This window comes from Pithys albifrons, chromosome 15 (genome assembly GCF_047495875.1).
Source record: "Pithys albifrons albifrons isolate INPA30051 chromosome 15, PitAlb_v1, whole genome shotgun sequence".
Taxonomy (NCBI): Eukaryota; Metazoa; Chordata; class Aves; order Passeriformes; family Thamnophilidae; genus Pithys; species Pithys albifrons.
The window spans coordinates 14,746,186-14,767,095 of record NC_092472.1 but is presented as its reverse complement, the minus strand read 5'-3'; the positions used below and the strand labels follow the sequence as shown (position 1 = coordinate 14,767,095).

The following is a 20,910-nucleotide window of genomic DNA, read 5'->3' as shown; positions in this document are numbered from 1 at the left end:
CAGATCAGAGCGAGTGGTCTTAAGCTGCGCCAGGGCAGGTTTAGGTTCGCACTAGGGAGACTCTTCACAGACAGAGGGATTAAACATTGGAAGGGGCTGCCCAGGGAGGCGGCGGAGCCTCCGCGCCTGGAGGTGTTTAAGGAAAGGCTGGACGTGGCACTGAGAGCCATGGTCTGGCTGACAAGGCAGTGTTTGACCACATGTTGGGCTCGGTGACCTCAGAGGTCTTTTCCAATCTAATTAATCCTGTGATTGTTGGGATGACATCACTGAGGCTCGAGCAGAGCTTCGCCCCGGCCGCCTCCGCGCTCCATGCGGGGAACAGCCAGTCCTGAGGACCTGCTGCGAGGAAAAAACGACACCGGCGAACCCCGCAGCGCTGCGCCACTCCCACAGACGGCACTGCCACCAGCAGCAGCCGAGCCCTTCGCTAATTAAGCGCTAATTGCGCCGCCCTCACGGGAAACGGTGGGAAGCGACAAGCGCGCATTGCGCCCCGCCCACTGCGCAGGCGCGGGAGGTGTGACCCCTCCCGGCCGCCGTCCCGCCCCGCCCCGCCCCGGACGCCGTTCCAGTCGCCACTTCCGGCGGCGGCCCCGGCGCGGAGGCCCCGGCGGAGCCGCGTTCGGCCGGCCCGGCCCGGCCCCGGCCCGGCCCGCAGGCGGCACGGCACGGCACGGCACAGCACAGCATGCCGGGGCTGCCCGCCCGCCGCTCTCCCCCGCCACCGCCTTCTCCGCGCCGCCGTGCCCCGGCGGGCACGTGAGAGCAACTCGCCGCCCGCGCGGCCCCGGCGCTGCCCGGTGAGTGCGGACGCCTGAGAGGGGACCGGGAGGGCTTCAGCAGGTCCCGGAGCGGGGGGTGGTTCCCGGCGCTCCGCTTTGCCCCCGGCCGTGCCGGGGGGACGGGGCTCGGAGCACCGGGGCGCGGGTTCAGTCCCTTCTGTGGGCCAGTGACTTGAGTTGGACTCGATGGTCCTTGTGGGTCCCTTCCAGCTCAGAATAGTCTGTGATTCTGTGATTGCTCTGCACTGCTCAGAGCAACTCCTCTGATTACTCAACGTTACACACCGGGCTGCGGCTCCCCCGGGGGCGGCGGGGCCGAGGTGCGGGCCGTGCCCGCGCTGCCCCTGGCACTGGGGATGCCTTTGTCTCCCGAGCCTCCCGTGCCCTCCCGGAGGCTGGAGCCGCTGTCCAGGGGCCCCGGGAATCTGCCGGTGGCCGAGAGGACCCTGAGGCTTCCTGCGGGTCCGGCGTGGGCTGGATGTGACCCCTCCTTGCCGGGCGTGCACGGCTCGTTCTGGGCCACCAAAATCACCCGAGAGTCCCCTGTGGAATTACAGCTTGGGAAGTGCAGGTGCAGCAAGCCTTGGTATTGAGGTTATGAGAAAGGAAATGTTTTCTTCTAGAAGTAGATAAATAGCTGACACGTAGTTATCTCGGTTTGACCGAAGTCAAAATCAGGTGCTGTGAGTTTACTGAGGTGATGAAAAGAAGCCTTTGTTGGTAACAACGTTGTGTGTAACTTGGCACGAGTGTAACACAGAACGTGTTGTTTTAGCCATGGAGGCTCCCTATGATGGCACTGAAGTGACTGTGGTGATGGAGGAGATTGAGGGCACTTACACTTACACGTCACCAGTGCCATGCAAGAAGAAGAAGAAACATAAAAGTGCTGGTGATCAGGGAGAAAAAGCCAAGAAGCCTCGGTGAGTTCTTTCTGCCTTCATTTTGGTGTATTCTTTTCTGTGACAGGAGTGAACTCTGCTGTGCACTTGGAACACTTCATGGTGTGAAACATCAGCTTGATGCTTTGGGCCTGCTCTGACGTTCTCTACATATGCCACTGTTGTTCAATTTGTGCACCCCAGAACAGTTTGGCTTAGGCTCTTTCTCAAAAGTTCTCTTTTTTCATTCAGAGGTTCTCCTCAAAGTCTCACTTATTATTCTTGGTTAAAAAATGCATTTACAAGTAGAATTGAATAAAACACACTTGTCACATGACCTTGAGACAAACATAAACCTTGTGGATTTATTTTTCCCTAAGCATTTTATGTAGAATGACCTTACTGTTCAATTTCTGGTTGTGTTTCAGGTCTGCTTACCTTCTCTACTATTATGACATTTACTTGAAAGTCCAGCAAGAGCTCCCACACCTCCCTCAGTCTGAAATCAACAAAAAGATCAGTGAGAGTTGGAGGCTGCTCAGTGTGACTGAAAAAAGCTACTACTTGGAGAAAGCCAAGCTAGAGAAAGAGGGATTGGACCCAGTAAGTTGTCTTTGTGGCAGCTGAAGAGAGAGGCACTTAAGTGCTCACAGAGCACTGTGTGTGGGAGAGTCACTTAACTGCAGATTCCAGTTTGTATTCCTGCCTGTCAGGAAGCTGTGTGAGGCCCCTGCCTCTTGCCTTTTCCTTCTGTTCAGTCAAGGGAGAATGTTGGGAAGTTCAAGAAGGATATGTCTAGTACCTGCTAATGATAGTTGTTTTTGTGGTGGGTCATCTGAGTGAGTGATGGTAAAGTGAGTGATAAAACCAGGGCTGAGAGGGATTCTGCAGCCTCTGTCATGGAGAGAAATTCCCAACAGATTCCTTCAGGAAACCTTGTGACTTTAGGCACTAAAATAGTGGTATTGAGAGCTGTATTCTCTCCTTTTCTCATAATCATTTTTTTCCTCTGATTTTCCCAACAGAACTCCAAGGCCTCCACCCGAACAGCAGTAGTTCCAGACATTCCAGGCTTCCGCAAGATTCTGCCTCGCTCTGAGTACATAATTATTCCCAAACCCACCCTTCAGGAGGACAGGAGCAGGCAGTCGGTGGAACTGTGCGTGGCACAGAGCCCGGCAGCACCCAAGGGGTTAACAGCTCCCAGGAACATCTCCAGTGTGTCCCGTGAGCCTGTGCAGAGCATGCTCTCCGTGGACTCGGGCCAGGAGCAGTGCATTGCCATCGAGGGGCTGGCAGAGGAGGCTGCAGCCTTTGGCCAGCCCGAGGCTGCTGAGGAAGCTGTTGCCTCAGAGATTCTCTCTCACTATGTTGGCCCTGTGACAGAGAAGGCAGGTGGAGAGATCCTCTTGGATGAGGCTTCTTTGGAAATAGAGGGACAGCCGTATCAGACGGCCCGGGTGGTTATTGAGGAGACTCTGGTTGGCAGCTCCACGGACATCTCCAATGGCAGCATCGCTGTGGCCCGGCCCCAGGTGCCTGATGGGGTGTCTGTGGTGACCGTGGTGACTGGGAGGGTGAGTTTTTCTAGGGATTCTCAGACTCCTGACAGACACCTGAAATGTCTGAGGGCTGTTTGTTACATTTTACATGAGATCATAGAATGGATTGGGTTGGGAAAGACCTCTGAGATCAGCAAGTCCAACCCTTGATCCAACCCCACTGTGATCACCAGCCCATGGCACGGAGTCACAGAATCACAGAATCAATTGTGTTGGAAAAGACCTCCGAGATCATCAAGTCCAACCCTTGGTCCAACTCCAGTCCCTTTACCAGATCATGGCACTCAGTGCCACTTCCAATCTCAGTTTAAGAACCTCCAGGGATGGGGAATCCACCATCTGCTGTGGGTGGAAGAGATCCCGTATTGTCCGGTGTGCTGGCGCTTAGTGCTGAGGGAAACAGCAACTTTTGTAATCAGTGATACAAAATAACTTGGTGGCGATATTGTCTCTGCTTGCAGATTGAATCAGCCATATGCTACTGTTCGCTTGTGTCCCAGATGACTGCTTGAGATTTTTTGTTTCTTACAACAATACTTGGGGTATTGCAGTGCCAGTAATTGGGTTCTGCAGTTGGATTACAAGATTCTGGGGAGAAAAAACGCTGCCTCTATGCTCCTGATAGCTGTTTTCTTGGCTGCAGAGAGGCAGAAGGGAGTCCTTTTAAGCTGAAGTGTTAGGGATAATTTATAGAAAACCTTAGTCTGTGAAGAGTTAATTTGCTGTTTTCAATTTCAAGGTGTGAAGAGTTTAGTAATTTCCAGAGTAGACCTGGTAAGGCCCTTTCTGAAATGGTCACTGCTCTGTCCTGCTTTCAGTCATTAGGACATAAGTTCCTTGGTAATGTTCATGAGAGAGAGGGATATGGGTCAGCATGTCTGTTATTTTCTGCATGTATTTTCCCCTTGACTTCGTTTTAGGATACTGAAGAGAGTAGCTCCTCCACACCTGCAACACAGTTCATCATGTTACCTGTGCCAGCTCATTCTGTGGTGGAGAACCCAGCATCAGTTAAATTGGTAAGAAGTTCAGAGTCTTGTTATGGTATTTTAAGGTTTGGATGTATTGCCATAGGTTTGTCTTAAAGATATTAGAATGGAAGGGGTTTGATCCTGGTTCAGTTCTTACAGATAATCTGATTTGAAGTCATCATATTAATTGATATATTTCTTTGTCCCTGGTTTTATGTCTTGGTGTAGGCTAATGGGGGTCTCTGGCTTCCTAGAGTGTCTTATAGGGGCCTGTTTCTTGCTGCCTGTGTCCTCAAAGAGGTTCTTGGAAACAGATGGAGTAGATAAAGCTATCACAAAACATCTGGCCAACAGCAGTGTGTGTGTAGCCATCTACATGCTGTACTGAGTGCATATTTGCTTTCATCCCTTCATCCCAGCCAGTGTCTGTCCCTTTAAGGGCAGGATATTTCCTTGTGACAGGAAAACAAGAACTCCTCAGTCTTATGGATGGCTGTCACTTTGGCCATGTGGCAAGAGAGGAGCAGCTACCTAAGGTTTTGAAGCCCAGTAAAAGATTGTGTGGCCTGTTGCATGAGGAGGAATAGTATTATTTCTCTTATCTAACCACTCCAGCCACCTGTGTTTCTCTAGTCATTTGTGGCCTTCATTGTACACTCAGAACTGCAGCTCTTGTGTTGTATAAACTGGCATTAAATCCTGTTTTCCAGGTTCTCTGTACTTCCAGCTGGTGGAACACTGCAGATGTTTATAGTGGTAAAAAGTGTGATACTCTTCCAGGTGTCTTGGGGAGAATGGAAGTACCTCAGTTTTTTGTTCCTGAGAAGTATCAGGCTTAAATCAGCTCATTTCTTTGACAGCAGCGCTTGCATTTCTAGAAAAATCCGTACCTAGTTCAGGAATTACAGTACAGCAGCTCCCTTGGGAATGTTGAGAACAGGATGTTGAGAAGTGCTGTGCTGACAAAACCCCCCATGTATTGATGCAATTGTCCTGACAAAGATGACAGGTTCTGCTTTAGTTGTTTTTATAATTCGTGCCTAGTGGTGCTGCTGGTGTTTCAGTAGCTCATAGCAAGTTACAGTGAAGCACCAGGGAGGATTTGACCACTACATACAACAATTTCTGAAAAAAACTGCCTCTGCATCATGAGTGCCTGTCTTCAAGTCTTGTTGTCCCATTGGCATGAGTATTAATCACAGCTCATCTCACTGTGGACTGGTGTTTGAATCATTTTATATCATCTTACTGTGACTTTTCCATGTTCAGAGTGAACTGTTGTATCACTGTATGTGCAAGATTAACCTCTCCAGGAGGTTATGTGCATTCACAGACTGTTCTGAGTTGGAAGGGACCATTGCTCATCTGTGCTCTGTGGTTTGATCTAAATTCTGGTAGTACCAGAGGCTCTTGTGTAGACTGAGAGTTTAGGCTGGGAGTAGTTGTGGTGCTGACTCACCCTGATCCAGCTGTGTGGTGGCTGTTCAGTGAAAGGAATGATAGTGCAAAGATGGTGATTTGCTGAATGACATTTGTAAAGTGCTTACAAGGAAAAAGAGTGATGAGCACAACTTTGTAGTTTTCAGGTCTGTACGGAAATTCTTGACAATTCTTGTTTCAGACAACCACCTATACACGCAGGGGACATGGAAATTGCACCACTCCTGGCTGTTCCTTCACTTATGTCACCAGGCATAAGCCATCAAAATGCCCGACATGTGGGAACTTCCTGGGAGGGAAATGGATCCCAAAGGTAAATTTGTCTTTCCTTTCTATTTTCAGACAAAAAGTGCTGTTTTTCTGAGTGCCTGTGATATTTCTAGACCTGTAGATCTAGGACAGGAAGTTAGATATTCTGGAATTGATCCCTGCACTTGTGTTCCAGTGCATATGCTGTAGAAAGTCACCATTGCAGAGGACACTTGGGCAAGGTGAGACTGACCTGAAATCTCCACACCTTGGGTAAAGATGCTGCTTGTAATGGCATCAGAATAGATGGGGCTTCATTTGGTAACACTCTCATGGAGAGGATACACCTTCTGGCCTTCTGCCTGCACAGTTCCTGTGACTGGAAGGCATTGCCTGTTCTTCCTGATACAGCCCCAGCTAAGCTCAGGAATTTGGTTGAACAGTTTGTTTTGTGGTGATTTATTCTCTGCATTTGAAGTTCTTCTACAAGTTTAGGTTTTCTGTGGTTTTTCAACATCGGGTTTTTTCAGCAGAAAGGAAGAACAGTTGTCAGGTGAATGATCCTTTGGGATTTGTTAATAAGGTTGATCTAGAGGAAGCTGAAGTGCTGTTGAGTACTATCTCATGGCTGTGTGTCTGATCCTTCGTGATGTTCTGACCTTTGGCTGGAAGGAAATTCCCAGGTGTTTGTGCAGTTGAGAAGCTTGTCTGAGTGGAAACGCCTTTTTCCAGATACCTACTCTGCTTAAGTTCCTGGCTTCTCTATTAACTGTGTACAGCAAAACCCACTTACTGCTTAAACCTTGGCACTGTCATGGTAATTAGTCAGCTCTGAACAGATGTGCGTTCATTAAGTCAATTTCTGTCTGAAACAAGGCTCCTCAGGCACAATTTAAAGGATGTTCTTAGTGTAAAAATTGGTATTGAAATTCAGTGGCTTTGTGTGGATTTGTTCTGAACCTCCTTTGTTTTGTGTCTGGATCCATTAAACATTCAGGTGCAAGAATTCTTTTAGGCAGCTTACAGACCGTGTTGGCTGAGCTTCCTGTATGGTAGGATAGCAAATAGTGATGGTGGTGTCTTGGTTTCTGTTTGGTAAACCTGCTGAAGCAGAGATGGCTGCCTGAACATGGCATGTCTGCTCCTGTTCAATCCTACGTTGATTAAAACTGAAACATTTTAGAGGGAGTTTTCTTTCTGTCATTCACTCTTACCCTGCTCTGCTGGGAACACATTCGCATAAACAGGACCACTTGTTTTTCTTGTCATTGGAAAAACGTGCACCAGCAGTTTCTTTTTAACTGGTAATAGTATCAGTAGAACTGAAATTAAGTATAAACATATCTTCCTGTTCCTTAGAAAGGTTGTATCATTGTTTAAAAACCTGGTTTATCCTTCCCAATATGAACTCTGTAGTGAGTTTAGAATTAATTTGTTTGTCATTCGAAAAACTCTGGATTCCATTTCTGGTATGTTTGTGCATATTACCAATTCAGTGTTCACTGTACCTTCGTTGGTCTCAGTACAATGATTTCTGTGGCCTTAGTCTTGGAAGTAACATTTTTCTTAAAGTCAGAAAACCTTCCAAAGTAATCTCATGTTTCCCGACTTGCTCAAATATTTGCTCTTCTGAATGCACATATCCAAAAGGTGCAAATTCTCTATCTAGCTCCCTTTGATTTCTCGGTTATGTGGAAGAACACACAGCCTGGGAGAGCTGAAGCCATGAAAGGGGAGCGTGGGAGGTGGGCCCTTGATGGAGAAGGTGGTGGGTGACTTTGTGATGTTGATGCGAATGGTGATATTTGAGGGAGTTTAAGTAAGATTGATTCTTCAAAGTAAACAGTACCTAAAAATAATATGTGAAAGGCCAACAGGCCAGATAAAGTGTTACCAGGACCTCTGCTGTTGTAGGAGATGCTGTCTGTCTGCTCCCATACAATTCACAGCTTAAACACTTAGGATTTGGCTGTTTTGATCCAGCATTAAATAGGCCATGGGAAACACAGCATATGTGCAGGGAACTTACTTATCTGTGAAAGCCTCAAGTTCTGAAATGGGACTAACTCTTTGTTTCCAGGAAAAGCAACCAAAAGCCAAATCTGAGCCAAATTCAGGCACTTCCCTTAAAACTCCAGCAGCTAAAAGGGCTCAGCAGCCAGTCCTCACAGAACTGACAGCCATTGGTGAGAGTTCCTGCAAGTCCACCTTGGAGAGCTCTGAGGCTGTCAGCCAGCTGCTGAACGCCATGCCTGCCGGAGGGCAGATGCCAGAGATGGAGTGGGAGGAAGTGATCATCTCTGAGGCTCATGTTCTTCCAAACAACATGCTTGCTGAAGATGGGCAGAGTGCTGTTGAAGTGGTGGTGGGTCAGGAGAGCCAACAGCAAGGAGACACTTCCTGGGAGCTGATGGAAAACGAGAGTGCAGGGCTGGGGATGCCGCCGTCCTCTGAGGTGCTGAGTCCAAGTGTGAAAAAGCCAGTGAGGTGAGTCAGTTTTCCTTGTTATGGGGACGTATCATGTCCATTGTGTGCTGATGGGATTAGTCCAAGAAACTGAAGGCAGTTGGCAGTGCTTCCTGTAAGACCTGTTCTGTTTGCTGTGTGTTTTGCGCTGGTTCAGGATTGTTCCTTGGAGACTTTGTCTATCACAGCTAGGATTTTTTTGAAGTGATAAATTGTAGTCACAGGGCAGATGTATCCTTAGCACTCTCTCTCCTTCTGTTGCAATAGCTGTGATTAGTGTGCTAATAAAGCACAGTTAGAGGAAAAGAAGAAAGCTGAAGCTGAGGGGGAATCGATGGAATTTTTTTACACTTGTAGGTCTTGTCTTTCAGAATCGATGCACCAGCTGCTATGCACAAAGGACAAGAAGTAAAGAATAAACCAAGACCCAAGCCTTCCTTACTGGCTGCAGCCAGACCCATGAGAGCCATTCTGCCTGCACCAGCCAGCGTGGGGAGAGAGGCCAGCACTGAGCAGCCGAGCAGCAGGCAGGCCTTTGCCAGTACTGGTAAAAGCAGCATTCTCTGGTGTGCTTTGGGAGCTGTTGTCTTTCCTCTCCACACTGAACTGGTCTCTGTCAAATAATGAGATAGGTCTGAAGGGAGGTGGTGACCTATGCTAGAAAAAAACACTTTCTTTCTGCCTGAGAGTACAGTAAATGGGCCATGAAACACCTGTTTGGGTCATTTCAGGTTCAGAGGAAGGATCTCACATGACTATGGTGGCATTTACCAAAGATGTCAGAATGAAACAGTGCCTGTTTTCTCACATTTAACCTACTGCATCCCTTTCCTCCTTCTAGACAAACATTCTCCTGTGAGAACATCAGGCTTGAAGCCCAGTACACTGAAACAATTGGGCCAGTCAGTTCTGCAGCCACCAAGTGCTGAGGAGCAAAAGGTAGGTATGGGTTATTCTTTAAATGCAAATTATTCTCCTGGACTTTTTGGAGCAGGGAGGGTTTTGTCCATGGTGTGCTTTTTTTTCTCCCAGGTGAGTGATATGATCTGAGTGTAAAATAGAATATAAAAGTGTAGCAGCCTTATGATGATGAGGTGTGTGACTGGCAGATTTTGTGGTATGGCTGGGAAGCAGCATGAATGCTTGTTGGCTGAGTGTGGGAACTGAGCTGAGAGGTGCTTTTGGACAATCCTGCTGTTGGCTGCTTTGAGAACCTCCCGCTACATCTAGAAGATGTTTTGAGGATCTGCTGGTTCTTTGATAATCTGACATGCAGTGTTGAATACTGAACTCTTCACCTGTAAAATATGACTGGATATGCCAAGATGCTGGAATAAATCTGTGTGAATTGTAATGCTTTAGCATGCAAAACAGTGTCTAGTAGTAGTCTGATGTTAAATGAACATTATTTAATTTCTCTAGGAGCTGGAATGCTATTAGATATTAATTACAGGATGTATGTATGTATTCAGCAGTAGGTGTCTCATGGGTGTTTTTTCTGCTTTCCATCTCTAGCTCCACAGTGCTGTGACCAACAGAGCATCTCAGGTTAAAGTAGTGGAGGTCAAACCAGACATATTCCCTTCCTACAAGTACAGCTGCACCGTAACTTTGGTGAGAATTTTTCAAATGGTGTGACTTCTGCCATGTAGGGGCATGTCCTGTCTGGGGTGAGAATGTTCTGTGACTTTTGTTGTACTGACTTGCAGAAATATATCTCATTTTTAACATGAAACAGTCTGTACTTTGTGTGTCATCTCTGGACCTAAATCCAGGTGACTGTGTTCTGTTTTGCAGTCATGTTTGGGACCTTGTTAAGAGCTGGATTTTGATTTATGTTTTAGCATAATCCCCATCCCCTCCTTTAGCTCAGCAGGGAGGATCAGGGGTTTCTGAATGAATTTAATGTGCTTGTGATCTCTGGAACTGGCCTCAAAATGTTTAAACGCCAGTTAAAGTACTCTGTGCAAAGAGAGAGGGCTTGCTGTCTGACCTTTAAACAAGGTACTGTAAAGTGGAGGAAAAATGTATGATAATATTTTCTAGACTTGTTCTAGAATCTTTGTGGCATAGAATCATTTAGGTTGGAAAGGACCTTTAAGATCCTCAAGTCCAACTGTTAAAAGTCAAAGTCAGCAAACGTCTCTTTTGTGTCATTCAGGATTTGGGATTGGCAACATCACGTGGCAGAGGAAAATGCAAGAACCCCTCTTGCAGTTACGTGTATACAAATAGGCACAAGCCACGCATTTGTCCAAGCTGTGGCTACAACCTTGCCAAAGACAGGACTGAGAAAACAGCAAAATCCCTGGTAAGATTCAGACTGGGGGGTTTTTATCAAATGTCTATTGTGGGTTGGGCAGGGAAGTACCTTAGTTTGCAAGTGCCCATGGAAACATGGTTTGGGTTTTTTCATTATGGTAATCTTTTCTAACAGAACAATATCCTATTTAAAATACCTGTGATGATGTTTGGGCTGTCCAACTCCTGTAGCAGTGGGTGCTGCAGGCTGAGGATGAGCCTGAGCACACTCAGTGCTACCACTGGGTGTCTCCTTAGCTTAAAAATGCTTCTGGTTTGTTGGTGTATGGTGGGGAAATCACCCCATATCACACTTGTTATGTCAGCTTTGCTGAACTCACAACTTCATCAAGAAACTTACAACTTCATCAAGAATTCCCAGACTTCATCAAGAAACTGTGCTCTGGTTTGGGGCTAGTGTCAGTTGAGTACATCTTGTATTAGAGCTTCCTATTTTTAAGGGTTTGTAGTGCAGCTTTACTTCCTGCCTGAATTTATTTCTGGATGTAGGTTGTTTTTTTCCTGATGCAGAAACACGTTTTTCAGTTGTTTATTGTTCTACATGGGTGTAAATAATTAATTCTGCATTTTGTTTTGGTTTTTTGCCTTTGTAGTTTCAAAGAATAGCTTTTCTCATACATAATTGTCATGTTTTAAGAAAATAAATGAAGAAAAAGGAGCTGTCCTGTTCCTAGCTGAAATGCCCACTCAGCATATGGACTGAATTTTAGTCTGTGTGGTAGTATGACTCTTCCACTTGCCTTTTTTATTTTGAAGAACATAACTTTGTTTAGTGGTTTTGTTTTTTCTTTAAGAACACATACAAACAGAGATGGCCTGTGTGAAACTGGCACACAAGCAGCTGTGTAAGGAACAGCAGTGTGCTTAGCTCAGCTTGCATTTTGAGAGGCATGTGGCTTGTCTCTTCCTCATTTAGTTTTTTTCTTTTATTCTGGTTCTAGATGTGTTTACCATTCCTGTCACACATTTCCATGTTGTCTCTAGGCTCTGGATTAATTGTTTCTCTCATTGCTAGACTAGTCAGAAAACCAGGCTGAAACGCTGGCAGGAGAGTTTCAGTGTGTTGGAGAGCAAAGTGTCTGAGGACTGTAGTTGATCAATTGTAATTGATAAGTGTGTTCTGTATATCAGAGCTCCCAATTCTCATTTAGTGTTTGTCTCCTCCAGCTTCTAGAGAAGGCAAAGGCTCTCATGGCTAGCTGAGCACACTGTGACTGATAACCTGTGGAGAATGGCAGTGTGATGATTGCCAGGCTTCTTGAAGTGTTTATGTACCTGTTGGTGGTTATTCTCGCCCTGTCCCCAATCCCTGCATTGGCACTCCAGCTTAATGGCAAATCTGTGATGGTTTAGCAGCGTAAGAGTTCCTGAAAGGCTGGGCTGTAATAAAGTATTTCTGGTGAAGTACCTCGAGCTTGAAGCTCCAGTCTAGAGTCAATGACTGAGCTAGTAGAGTAGAAGTCAAGTTTACTGGGTGCAAAGGTTACTGGGTTTCTACTACCTTTTATGACTTCTTTGGTTTTCTTTATTTTATCCCCATGCTTGCTTAGTTGGATATTTGTTTTGCTTGCTTTTTAGGAGGTCAGTCCAGGTCAGTCTGATGTGCTGAACACCAGCGAGCCCCTAACCCCATCCCAAAAAGAGATCCAGCGCCAGTCCACCCTGCAGCTGCTGCGCAAGGTGATGCAGATCCCTGAGAATGAAGCGGAGCTGGCCGAGATCTTCACGCTCATCCAGGAACTCAACAGCTCTCGGCTCATCCTGTCCAACGTGAGCGAGGAGACAGTCACCATTGAGCAGACCTCCTGGTCCAACTACTACGAGTCTCCATGTGCACAGTGCCTGCTCTGTAACAGCCCCTTGTTCAAAGGGGGACAGAAGTAAGAATGTTTTAGACTTGTGACTCTTTCAACCTCGTGCTGATTTTCCATGTTACAAGTGTGCCTGAAACAATATTTGCTTTAGCCCTTGTAGTGAAGTAGGTGAAAGTGACACTGACTAAGATACAAGTGCATGGAAAGGGTTTAGCAGGATCAAAGAGTGACTGCTAAGTCTAGATGTAACTTTTTATTTTAATTGAAAGAGTAGTTTTGTTAGTCATCCCCTCTTTGTTTTCCAGTATGATGTTTTGAAACTGACAGAGGAAACCCTGTCAGATTATTATACTGCCTTATGTAATTTCCCTTTTCTCTCTTCTCCTGATCTGAATATTTCCTATGTGGATCTTTTTGCCTGTGATGTTTTCATTCTTTTCATGACTTAGTGTGGGCTTGAGTGAATCCTTTTTTGTAACAAATATCCACATTGAAATCTGAAGGACTTTCAGAAACTCCCAGTGCATTGGCTAGATTACCTTAAATAGGTTTGTGTAAAAGCCAATAGAGTGTCTCCCCACTGAGTCTGCCAGACATTTCCCACAGCAAAATGGGGGGGAGTTTAAGATTGTGTTTCTTTATTCCACAAAAAATACTTTCTTGATACTAATGATGTGTGTTTGCTTTGGTCAGCCTAGAACTAATTGAGCTATTTCCAACAGAGATACTTTTTATGCTCAGTAGTTTTTTTCAGAACAGAGCTATCTTGCACCCTGTCCTCACCCTGTGACTTACCAGCCTGTGCATTGTACATCCTTGTCTGTGTTGGGCTTCTTTGCAGTGCTCTGCATGTGGGACTCTCACATGTGCCTGCTCAGGCTCTAATTGAAGCCCTGCCAGTGGGAGGGCGCTGGCTTTGACTTTGATTCCTATTTTCTCAGGTGGACAGCTATATTTCTGCCACTGGCATTCTGCTGTGTGAACTTCCCCCTCAGCAGCAGCACTGAAGCTCTGTGTGTGCAGGGGCTGTTGGGTAGAATGAAATGATCATCATTTGTTGTCCCACAGCAGTGGGACAGACACTTCTCCCAGGGCAGCTGGGGTTGTAGATTTTCTCTTCCTCTCAAATACTATGCCCAGCATATGGAATTGGAGGGACACTGTAGTGCTGTTAAAAGAATGTGAGCAGTGACCTGACTCTACCACGGGAATCTGTTTTAAAATGTAACTTTTTTTTTCTGGTGTGAAATGATGTGAACTGGCTTAGACTGACATATTAATGAACTCATCTCAAATAGAATGCTTTAAATTACTGCAGGGCTGCACTGAAAAGTCCATAGGCTTGACTCAGAGTGGTCTTTTGTTGTCTGTTACAGTTCCCTTGCTGGTCCTCAGGAGTGCTGGCTGCTGACAGCCAATCGATTACAGGTGGTTACAGCTCAGGTCAAAGTGTGCTTGAACCCGCAGTGTCTGGCCCTCCATAGCTTCACTGATATTTACACAGGTAGGAAAGATGTGAGCCTACCAACCTACAACATGATTACAGTCTGAAGCCTTAGGACTGCATCAGGGCACTGTCTTTGCACTAAAGAGCTTGTTCCCATCCTCAGTGTACTAAACTTGAATTATTTTTGGCTTGTACTATACTTCTGCTTCTTCTGCAAATAAATATCTGTATTTGTGAGGAAAAACACGTATAAATACACAGATGAGGAAGGTGGTGCATTGATTTACTGATGTAGGTCTCCTCTGTGGGCATGGTGAATGTTGAGTTCTGCAAGGCAATCCCTGACATCATAAGTCAGACATCCTTGGAGAGTGATGTTTCTCAGCATTGGCTAGTGAGGAGATGGATTGACTGCTGTTCCTTGTAGCTTTTTAAATTTAAAGGTAAGTCTGTGAAAGGAGCTAATCTTGTAGCAGGGAACTCTCCACTTCAGAAGTACAGAAGCATTATCCATGCTTCCACTATTCTCTGAACAGTACTTGTTTGACTGTGTTGTGTATCAGTAAGGAATACATTTCTTAATGAGGAAGATCTGGACCCCTACAGACAATAACTGTCCTGTTTTAACTGCAGGCCTTTTCAATGTGGGTAACAAGTTGCTGGTGAGCTTGGATCTTCTGTTTGCAATCCGAAACCACATTAAACTTGGAGAGGATCCCCGAGTGGCTGTGAGCAATATTCTCGACTCTGTTCAAGAGCAAACTGGTGGGTTTTCCTTCTTGTTTTTTACCATAACACAGAAAACTGTGGTCTGATGATGATTGTTAGGTTATAAAAAGGGAAACCTCACCTAGTCTAGTGTAGTATGTTTCTATGAAATCACTTCCTAAATCAAGCAGTACCTCTATGACCAGTTCTTTGTAACAATTCTCTGGAGGACAGGTTTGGTTTTATTTTGCACAGGAGTTCTACTACCTCTCCACTGACTTTAGGAAGTGAAAGCTGTAACAGTGGCATGTTTTTTTTTTCAGAAAAAAACCTGAGCACTGATGAGCAGGTTCAGGTCCAGGAATTGCTATGCAATGGCTACTGGGCTTTTGAATGCCTTACAGTCCGGGATTACAATGATATGATCTGTGGAATCTGTGGCATAGCCCCCAAGGTGGAAATAGCCCAGAGGAATGTGGAAAATGTCCTGGCACTGAAAAACATAGAGGTAGGCTTTTCCCACGCTTCACATCCTGTTCTTGTTCAAAGCAAATCATGATGCCTTTTTGCTGACTCTGGCCTTCATGATACAATAAGTACACGAGACCTTTGTGAGTGGTTTTCTGCTGATGCCTGACAAGAGGATGTGGCTGGAGTGGTGATGCCTGAGCTTCCTCTTGGAGGTGTTGATGAATAGTTTATGGAAAACAAGATCCTCTCGCCCTGGACCGCAGCTTTTGTCCAGCAGCCTTGGACAGTAGGGACCTTGGATGAAAGTGATTTGACATGAAGGCATTCTTTTTTTTTCCCCCAGTAACAGTTTCCTTGAGATGCTGTCTTCTCTAATGGGGAAAAAAGCCCTAGTAGGAGTACACAGCATGTCTGGCTTTTCCAGTGAAAAACGATTTGTAGGAAACTTTAGGAGACTGAAATCATCTTGTTGCATTTGGGCTGCGCACTCTCCTGAGTTGTCTTCATGTCTTGAGTGAGGCTGACACAAAACTGTCAAATGAGCTGTGGTTATTTGTATTTGACCACTGTGTTTCTTGCTCTTTCTAGTTTACATGGCCAGAATACTTGCCATCAGGTGAAGTGAATGTAGAAGACTTCTGGTCCACCATGGAGGCAGAGGTGATTGAGCAGGTGGCTTTTCCTTCTAGCATCCCCATCACAAAGTTTGATGCCTCTATTGTTGCTCCTTTCTTCCCTCCACTAATGAGAGGAGCGATGGTGATCAATACGGAGAAGGACAAGAACCTGGATGCACAGCCAGTGCCAGGTAGTGGCTCAGGTTATGCTTAATAAGGGAGCCTTTTGGTCATGTTTAGAATTGATGATTGCATGTCTCTGTAAAAGTTATGTCTGCCAAGAGACGTCAAGAATGCTGGATTGGCTTCTCAGGCTACTTTGCTGCTTGAGCATTGGCTTGTCCTGTAAAGTTTGAGATCACTGGTGTGTTCTGATGCATTTGAGACAGGGGGGACATGAGAGCACTGCACCCCAAATGAGATAGGGTTGCAGAGGGATACTTGCACGTCTTGAATGCCAGTCAGTGTTTGTTTCATATTGTTTCATGATACTTGGATTGTGAAAGTTACAGGTACTACTTGGTATCTCAATGTTACAATCTCAGTAAAGGGTAAATAAGTTTTTACAGAATTTGAGAATTTGAGAGGAATGTGCTAGTCCTGATCAATATTATCAACACTCAGTGTATCTGCTACACATTGACTGCATATAACAAGAAACCATGAAAGGAATAACTCAGATGTATGAGAGCTAAGTTTAGTTAGCACCTGGTACCCCTAAAAATTTTGATATTGGGTGTTAGAAGGAAAACTGGCTATGCAAGCTTTAAAAGTGTATTGGTTGGCTTTGCTGACAAGGCTGCAGCTCTTCTAGGGAGTTTAGCTGCAGAAAGGGTGTGTGGGCTTTTGTGGAACTGGAGCTTCAGAGAAAGGACCAGGGAGGAGATGTAGAGGGTTAGCTTGGAGCTTCTCAGTCTGAAGGCTGCAGTCACATTTCTGTGTGCTCTCCTGTCCCTTATTTATGCTCATGTCAGTCACTTAAATGTTACAAATGACAGGATAGACAAGTGCTTATGGAGTCTGCAGCTCTGCTGGGCTCAGTCTGGTGACCTCACCAGTGAATGGCTCGAGACAAATGTGGGCTGAGATGTGCTTTGGAAGTAGGATTGTTCACAGCTTTCTCTTCCTGGCAGTGGGTTCTACAATCTCTGCTTCTGTAGTCTTCATAAGAAATTATTTTGGTGACTTCCCTTCCTGAGAATGAGTCCTGAGACTTGTTTCCTGCCTTTGCAGGTAATGGGAGTGCCTTGGTGAGGCTCCTTCAGGAAGAAGTCTTCAGGCCTGAGCTGATAAACACTTACAGTGAGGAAGAGCTGCAGCGCTTTTTGACACAGTGTGGCATCCCCTGGGAGGTTTCAGATAGAAAGGTAATGGCCTGTTTGCTCACATGCAAGCCTGTGGGAGTGGAGCTGTTCTTCACTGTCTTTCCCTCATCCACTCTTGCCATCCTAGGAAAGTAACTTCTCATCTGACTGCACTAAGGGCAGGGGTGGGTGCCAGCAGATTATAGGATAATTTACACATGGTGAAGTAAATTGAACCTTTGTGGGCTAGAAGAAGGGAAGCCTGTAATTACCTTGTCACTGGCTCAGTGTTGTGTAATTGCTTGTCATCCTTACGATACTGAGTGTGTGATTAGGAAGTTACTGGATGAAGTGCAAATTAGGATTTGGGAGACCTTGACTGCAGCCTTCTCCTTCTGTGGAGGAGTCCATTAATTGTAGCCACATACAGACTTTCTCTGGGGCCTGTCTTGTCTAGGACCAGCTGTGCTACTCCCTCCTGGCTCTCTATGACTTTATACAGAATGGGACAAACATCACACCACCCCCTGCTCATCACACAGGAGGGAAAATCTACAAAGTGTGCCCACATCAGGTAAGGAAGGCTGGAGTCAGCAATGTTTTTTTCTTACCTTGGTGTTCACTGTTTGACTTACCAGTGTGGAACTCTCTCATTAAGTAGAAACAGTGGAATGGGCTTCTGTGAGCCGTGGGAATGAAACATACTGCCTCAGGACTTGGAGTAGTCCTGCAGGCGCTTTCATGATCTGAAGCCTGGCCTTAATGTTGCTGCTGAGGTGGAGTTTAAAACTATCTCCTCCTCAACGAGATAGAATGAATATGTATGAGGAAGAAGCAGAGTATCTTTAGAGAAAGTAACTGGTTACTGTATAGTCTGGAATACCTGAAAGGAAGTTTAATGTTTTTAAGACTAAATTTTTTTCTCTATGTTTTCAGTTTTATTGTGCTGATGGTGTTAATCTTTTTCTTTCCTTCGAGGTTGTGTGTGGCTCAAAGTACATAGTAAGAGGGGAAAATGCCCGGGATCATGTGGACTTGTTGGTTTCGTCACGTCACTGGCCTCCAGTGTATGTTGTTGATTCAGCTTCTTCAGTAGCACTGTGTGCAGACCTCTGCTGTCCTGGCCTGACTTCCCAAATGTGGGGGAAAAACCAGGGCTGCTTCTCTGACCCCATGGATCCTCCAATGGTTAGTTATTTGCTGTTACCTTTGCTCTCTGCTATGAAATCCAGTATGGAAAAGTTTCAAGTGAGATTTAAAATTTAAAAAAAAAAGAAGCATATGTAACCTTCATTGAACCTCAAGATAATTTTATAGAAGCATATAATGGTTTGGGTTGGAAGGGCCCTTAAAGATCATCCAGTTTCATCCCCCTGCCATGGGACACCTTCAGCTAGAGCAGGTTGCTTAGAGCCCTGTCCAACCTGGTCTTGAACACTGATAGGGATGAATTTGACCTAATAAATATCTTCTGACTTAAGCTTTGCCAGGTGCATCCCTTTTGAGCATAGCAGAACACATTGCATGTTGCTTGGGTTATGGTGTTAATAGGAAGAGCTGTGCTGGGAATGCATTGTAACAGTTCAGATCATGAACTGTGCAAGCATGTCACTTATTTTGACACAGTGACTCAGTTGTCTCAAAGCTGCTATTTCTTGAGAAATGGGAGAGGAAGAGGGTTGCTAGTGCCTTGGCATTATCTCTGAGGGCATACAAGTGAGGAGGGAGTGTACAGACCACCTTTGTGGCATTTAGGGTCAGCCTGGGTCATTTAGCCTTCCCCCGTCCTGGGTTGCAGTGCTGGTTGAGTTCGGCCAACCAGTAGTTTTGTTGTCTTAGCTGTGGCCAAGTTGTTTCTTGTTCATTCTGGTGTGTGTGTGTGTGTCCCCACAGTACGTGTCCTGCCCTGAGCTGCTAGACCAGCACTACAGCGTGGACATGACAGTGGCCGAGCACTCCGTTCAGCACCCCATCACCAAGTCCTCGGCACGTCGGATCGCTCACATGGGGTCGGAGCAGGACAGCCCCCAGGATCCCACAGCTCGGCATCACTGCATCTCCCTGTGCCAGGAGCTGGAGCCTTACAGTGCCATCATCGCCGCCATCAGCGACAGCAAAACGAGCAACATCCGCCAAAGGCCCATCACCTTTGAGAACCCCACTCACTATTACCTCTACAACCGCCTCATGGACTTCCTCACCAGCAGGGAGATCGTGAACCGGCAGATCCAGGAGGTGGTGCAGAGCTGCCAGCCGGGGGAGGTGGTGATCCGCGATGCGCTCTACCGGCTCGGAGTGGCCCAGATCAAAACAGAAACGGACGAGGAGGAGGAGGGCAAGCAGGAGGATGATAGAGGTTGCTGAGTAACAAAACAGCTTGTTGGTTGCTCTCTCTGGTCGTGAGGAGGGGTGGGCTCAGTCAGGTTCTGCAGCTGTCTGTCTTGAGAGTTTATTTTTACAGGTTGGAAGTGTGATGCCAGTGTCTTTGACCGCTGTTACTGACCAAAGAGCTCTGTGCTTCCGTAGTGTTGTGATGGCTGCTGTGAGCGTGGGTCTGTCAGCCCCCTTGCTGAAGGCTGTGACTGCCCCCGAGGCGTGCAATGGACCTGCTGTTCTGGGCTGTGGGATGTGTCCCTCCCTGCAGCTGGAGAAGGGAGAGGCGTTGCTGGGAGCAGGGAGTGTGCACGGTGAAGCACACAGGTTTTTTAATTCTGAATCTCGCTTGCTAACTTCTTTGTGCATATTGGTGGCAGGGCTGGGGGTGTGGGAGCAGGCATGAAAGGCAGATGGCTACACAGATTTCCCACCCAAAACATTCTCAATAGATTAATTTAGGACACTGACTCCTGCTTGGAAATTTTGCAGAGCTCTCATATGCATTGGCTGCAAAGAGTGAGTTGAGGAGGAGAAGGAACCATGCTGCTTTAACATTCTGTGTCTGGGGAGTCTCCCTGGGGACTGCACTTGTGAATCCAGGATTGTGGCTGCTTCAGCTGCAGAAAGTTTCTAGAATTGTTTGCTGCTTCACATGAGCACTAATAATTTAGAAGCCAAAACATACAGTGAGTGAAATGTGTTCTGTGTGGTAAGGTAAGAACTGACAGGATGGGCCCCAGGGGAGCTGAGCTGGTTGAAGGACAGTATGAGTGCTGTGCAAGGGGGTGGTTGTAGAAAGGGCAAGTACACTCACAGACTCTGTGGGATCAAGGAGGAACAATGAATTCAGTGTCACCAGAGCAAGCAGGGTTCCATATTCCACCCTCACGGATGCACTGGGAGAGCTGCACACACGTGTGCAATCTCGGCACTGTCGGGTGTCAAACCTGCCCTGCCTGTGCCCTCCCAGTGCTCTGGGGGTTAGAGGAGTCTCCTGCTGCCCAGGTTGCCTTGTTAGCTCCTTGAGAGGAGTCAGGCTGAGACCTCTGCTCCTGTAGCAGACTTGAAGAACACCTTGGGCTGCAGTTGCAAATCTGTGCGTGTCATCTGCTGCAGCTCCCTTTGGCCATTGCTGGTGGTGAAGGAGGGTGGATGTTTGCTGGGACCCCCAGAGGAGGGAAGCAGAATGCCAGAGTGCTAAGGTGCTATCTTGGGAGTTCATTTTGCCTGAGTGAGCAGTGGGGAAGATTCCGAGGCTTGCGGTGTAGATAAAAACTCCCTTCTGTGAAGGGGAACCAATCAAGTACCGTACTGTTAAAGTAAATGTATGAAGTCTGAGCAAATGCAGTAATCATGGCTTGGGGTTTTTCTTTTAAGAACATTAACTTATTATAAGAGATGTTAGTGACTTTTTTCAGTCAGTGATAAAATTTAATAAATTATCTCCAATTTTTGGGGTGAAACTGTGGTTAAGACTTGGGGTTTTTGTGTACATGA

The 20,910-nt window shown here is 46.3% G+C and overlaps 1 protein-coding gene across 2 annotated transcripts; it reads left to right on the top strand.

Moving 5' to 3' along the window:
- The first annotated feature begins 574 nt into the window (after positions 1-574).
- On the top strand, positions 575-20,881 carry HMGXB3 (HMG-box containing 3). Of its 2 annotated transcripts, none has more exons than XM_071570206.1 (20): positions 575-803; positions 1,561-1,708; positions 2,095-2,269; positions 2,692-3,201; positions 4,149-4,247; positions 5,821-5,952; positions 7,969-8,375; positions 8,726-8,901; positions 9,196-9,293; positions 9,870-9,968; positions 10,516-10,665; positions 12,255-12,556; positions 13,867-13,994; positions 14,571-14,702; positions 14,969-15,153; positions 15,705-15,924; positions 16,967-17,100; positions 17,495-17,611; positions 18,016-18,225; positions 18,931-20,881. In XM_071570206.1, exons 2-20 carry the CDS (start codon positions 1,563-1,565, stop codon positions 19,399-19,401), a joined length of 3,891 nt encoding a protein of 1,296 aa, XP_071426307.1. In that variant the 5' UTR covers positions 575-803; positions 1,561-1,562; the 3' UTR covers positions 19,402-20,881. The 2 variants fall into 2 exon arrangements, with proteins under 2 accessions (XP_071426307.1, XP_071426305.1); XM_071570204.1 differs by having other exon boundaries at positions 2,692-3,243.
- The last annotated feature ends 29 nt before the right edge of the window (positions 20,882-20,910 follow it).

Coding starts and splice junctions, on each gene's coding strand:
- HMGXB3 (XM_071570204.1), top strand. CDS start 1,563: ATGGAGGCTCCCTATGATGGCACTGAAGTGACTGTGGTGATGGAGGAG. Junction 4,248..5,820: donor ACCCAGCATCAGTTAAATTG/GTAAGAAGTTCA, acceptor TTCTTGTTTCAG/ACAACCACCTATACACGCAG. Junction 18,226..18,930: donor ACCCCATGGATCCTCCAATG/GTTAGTTATTTG, acceptor GTGTCCCCACAG/TACGTGTCCTGCCCTGAGCT.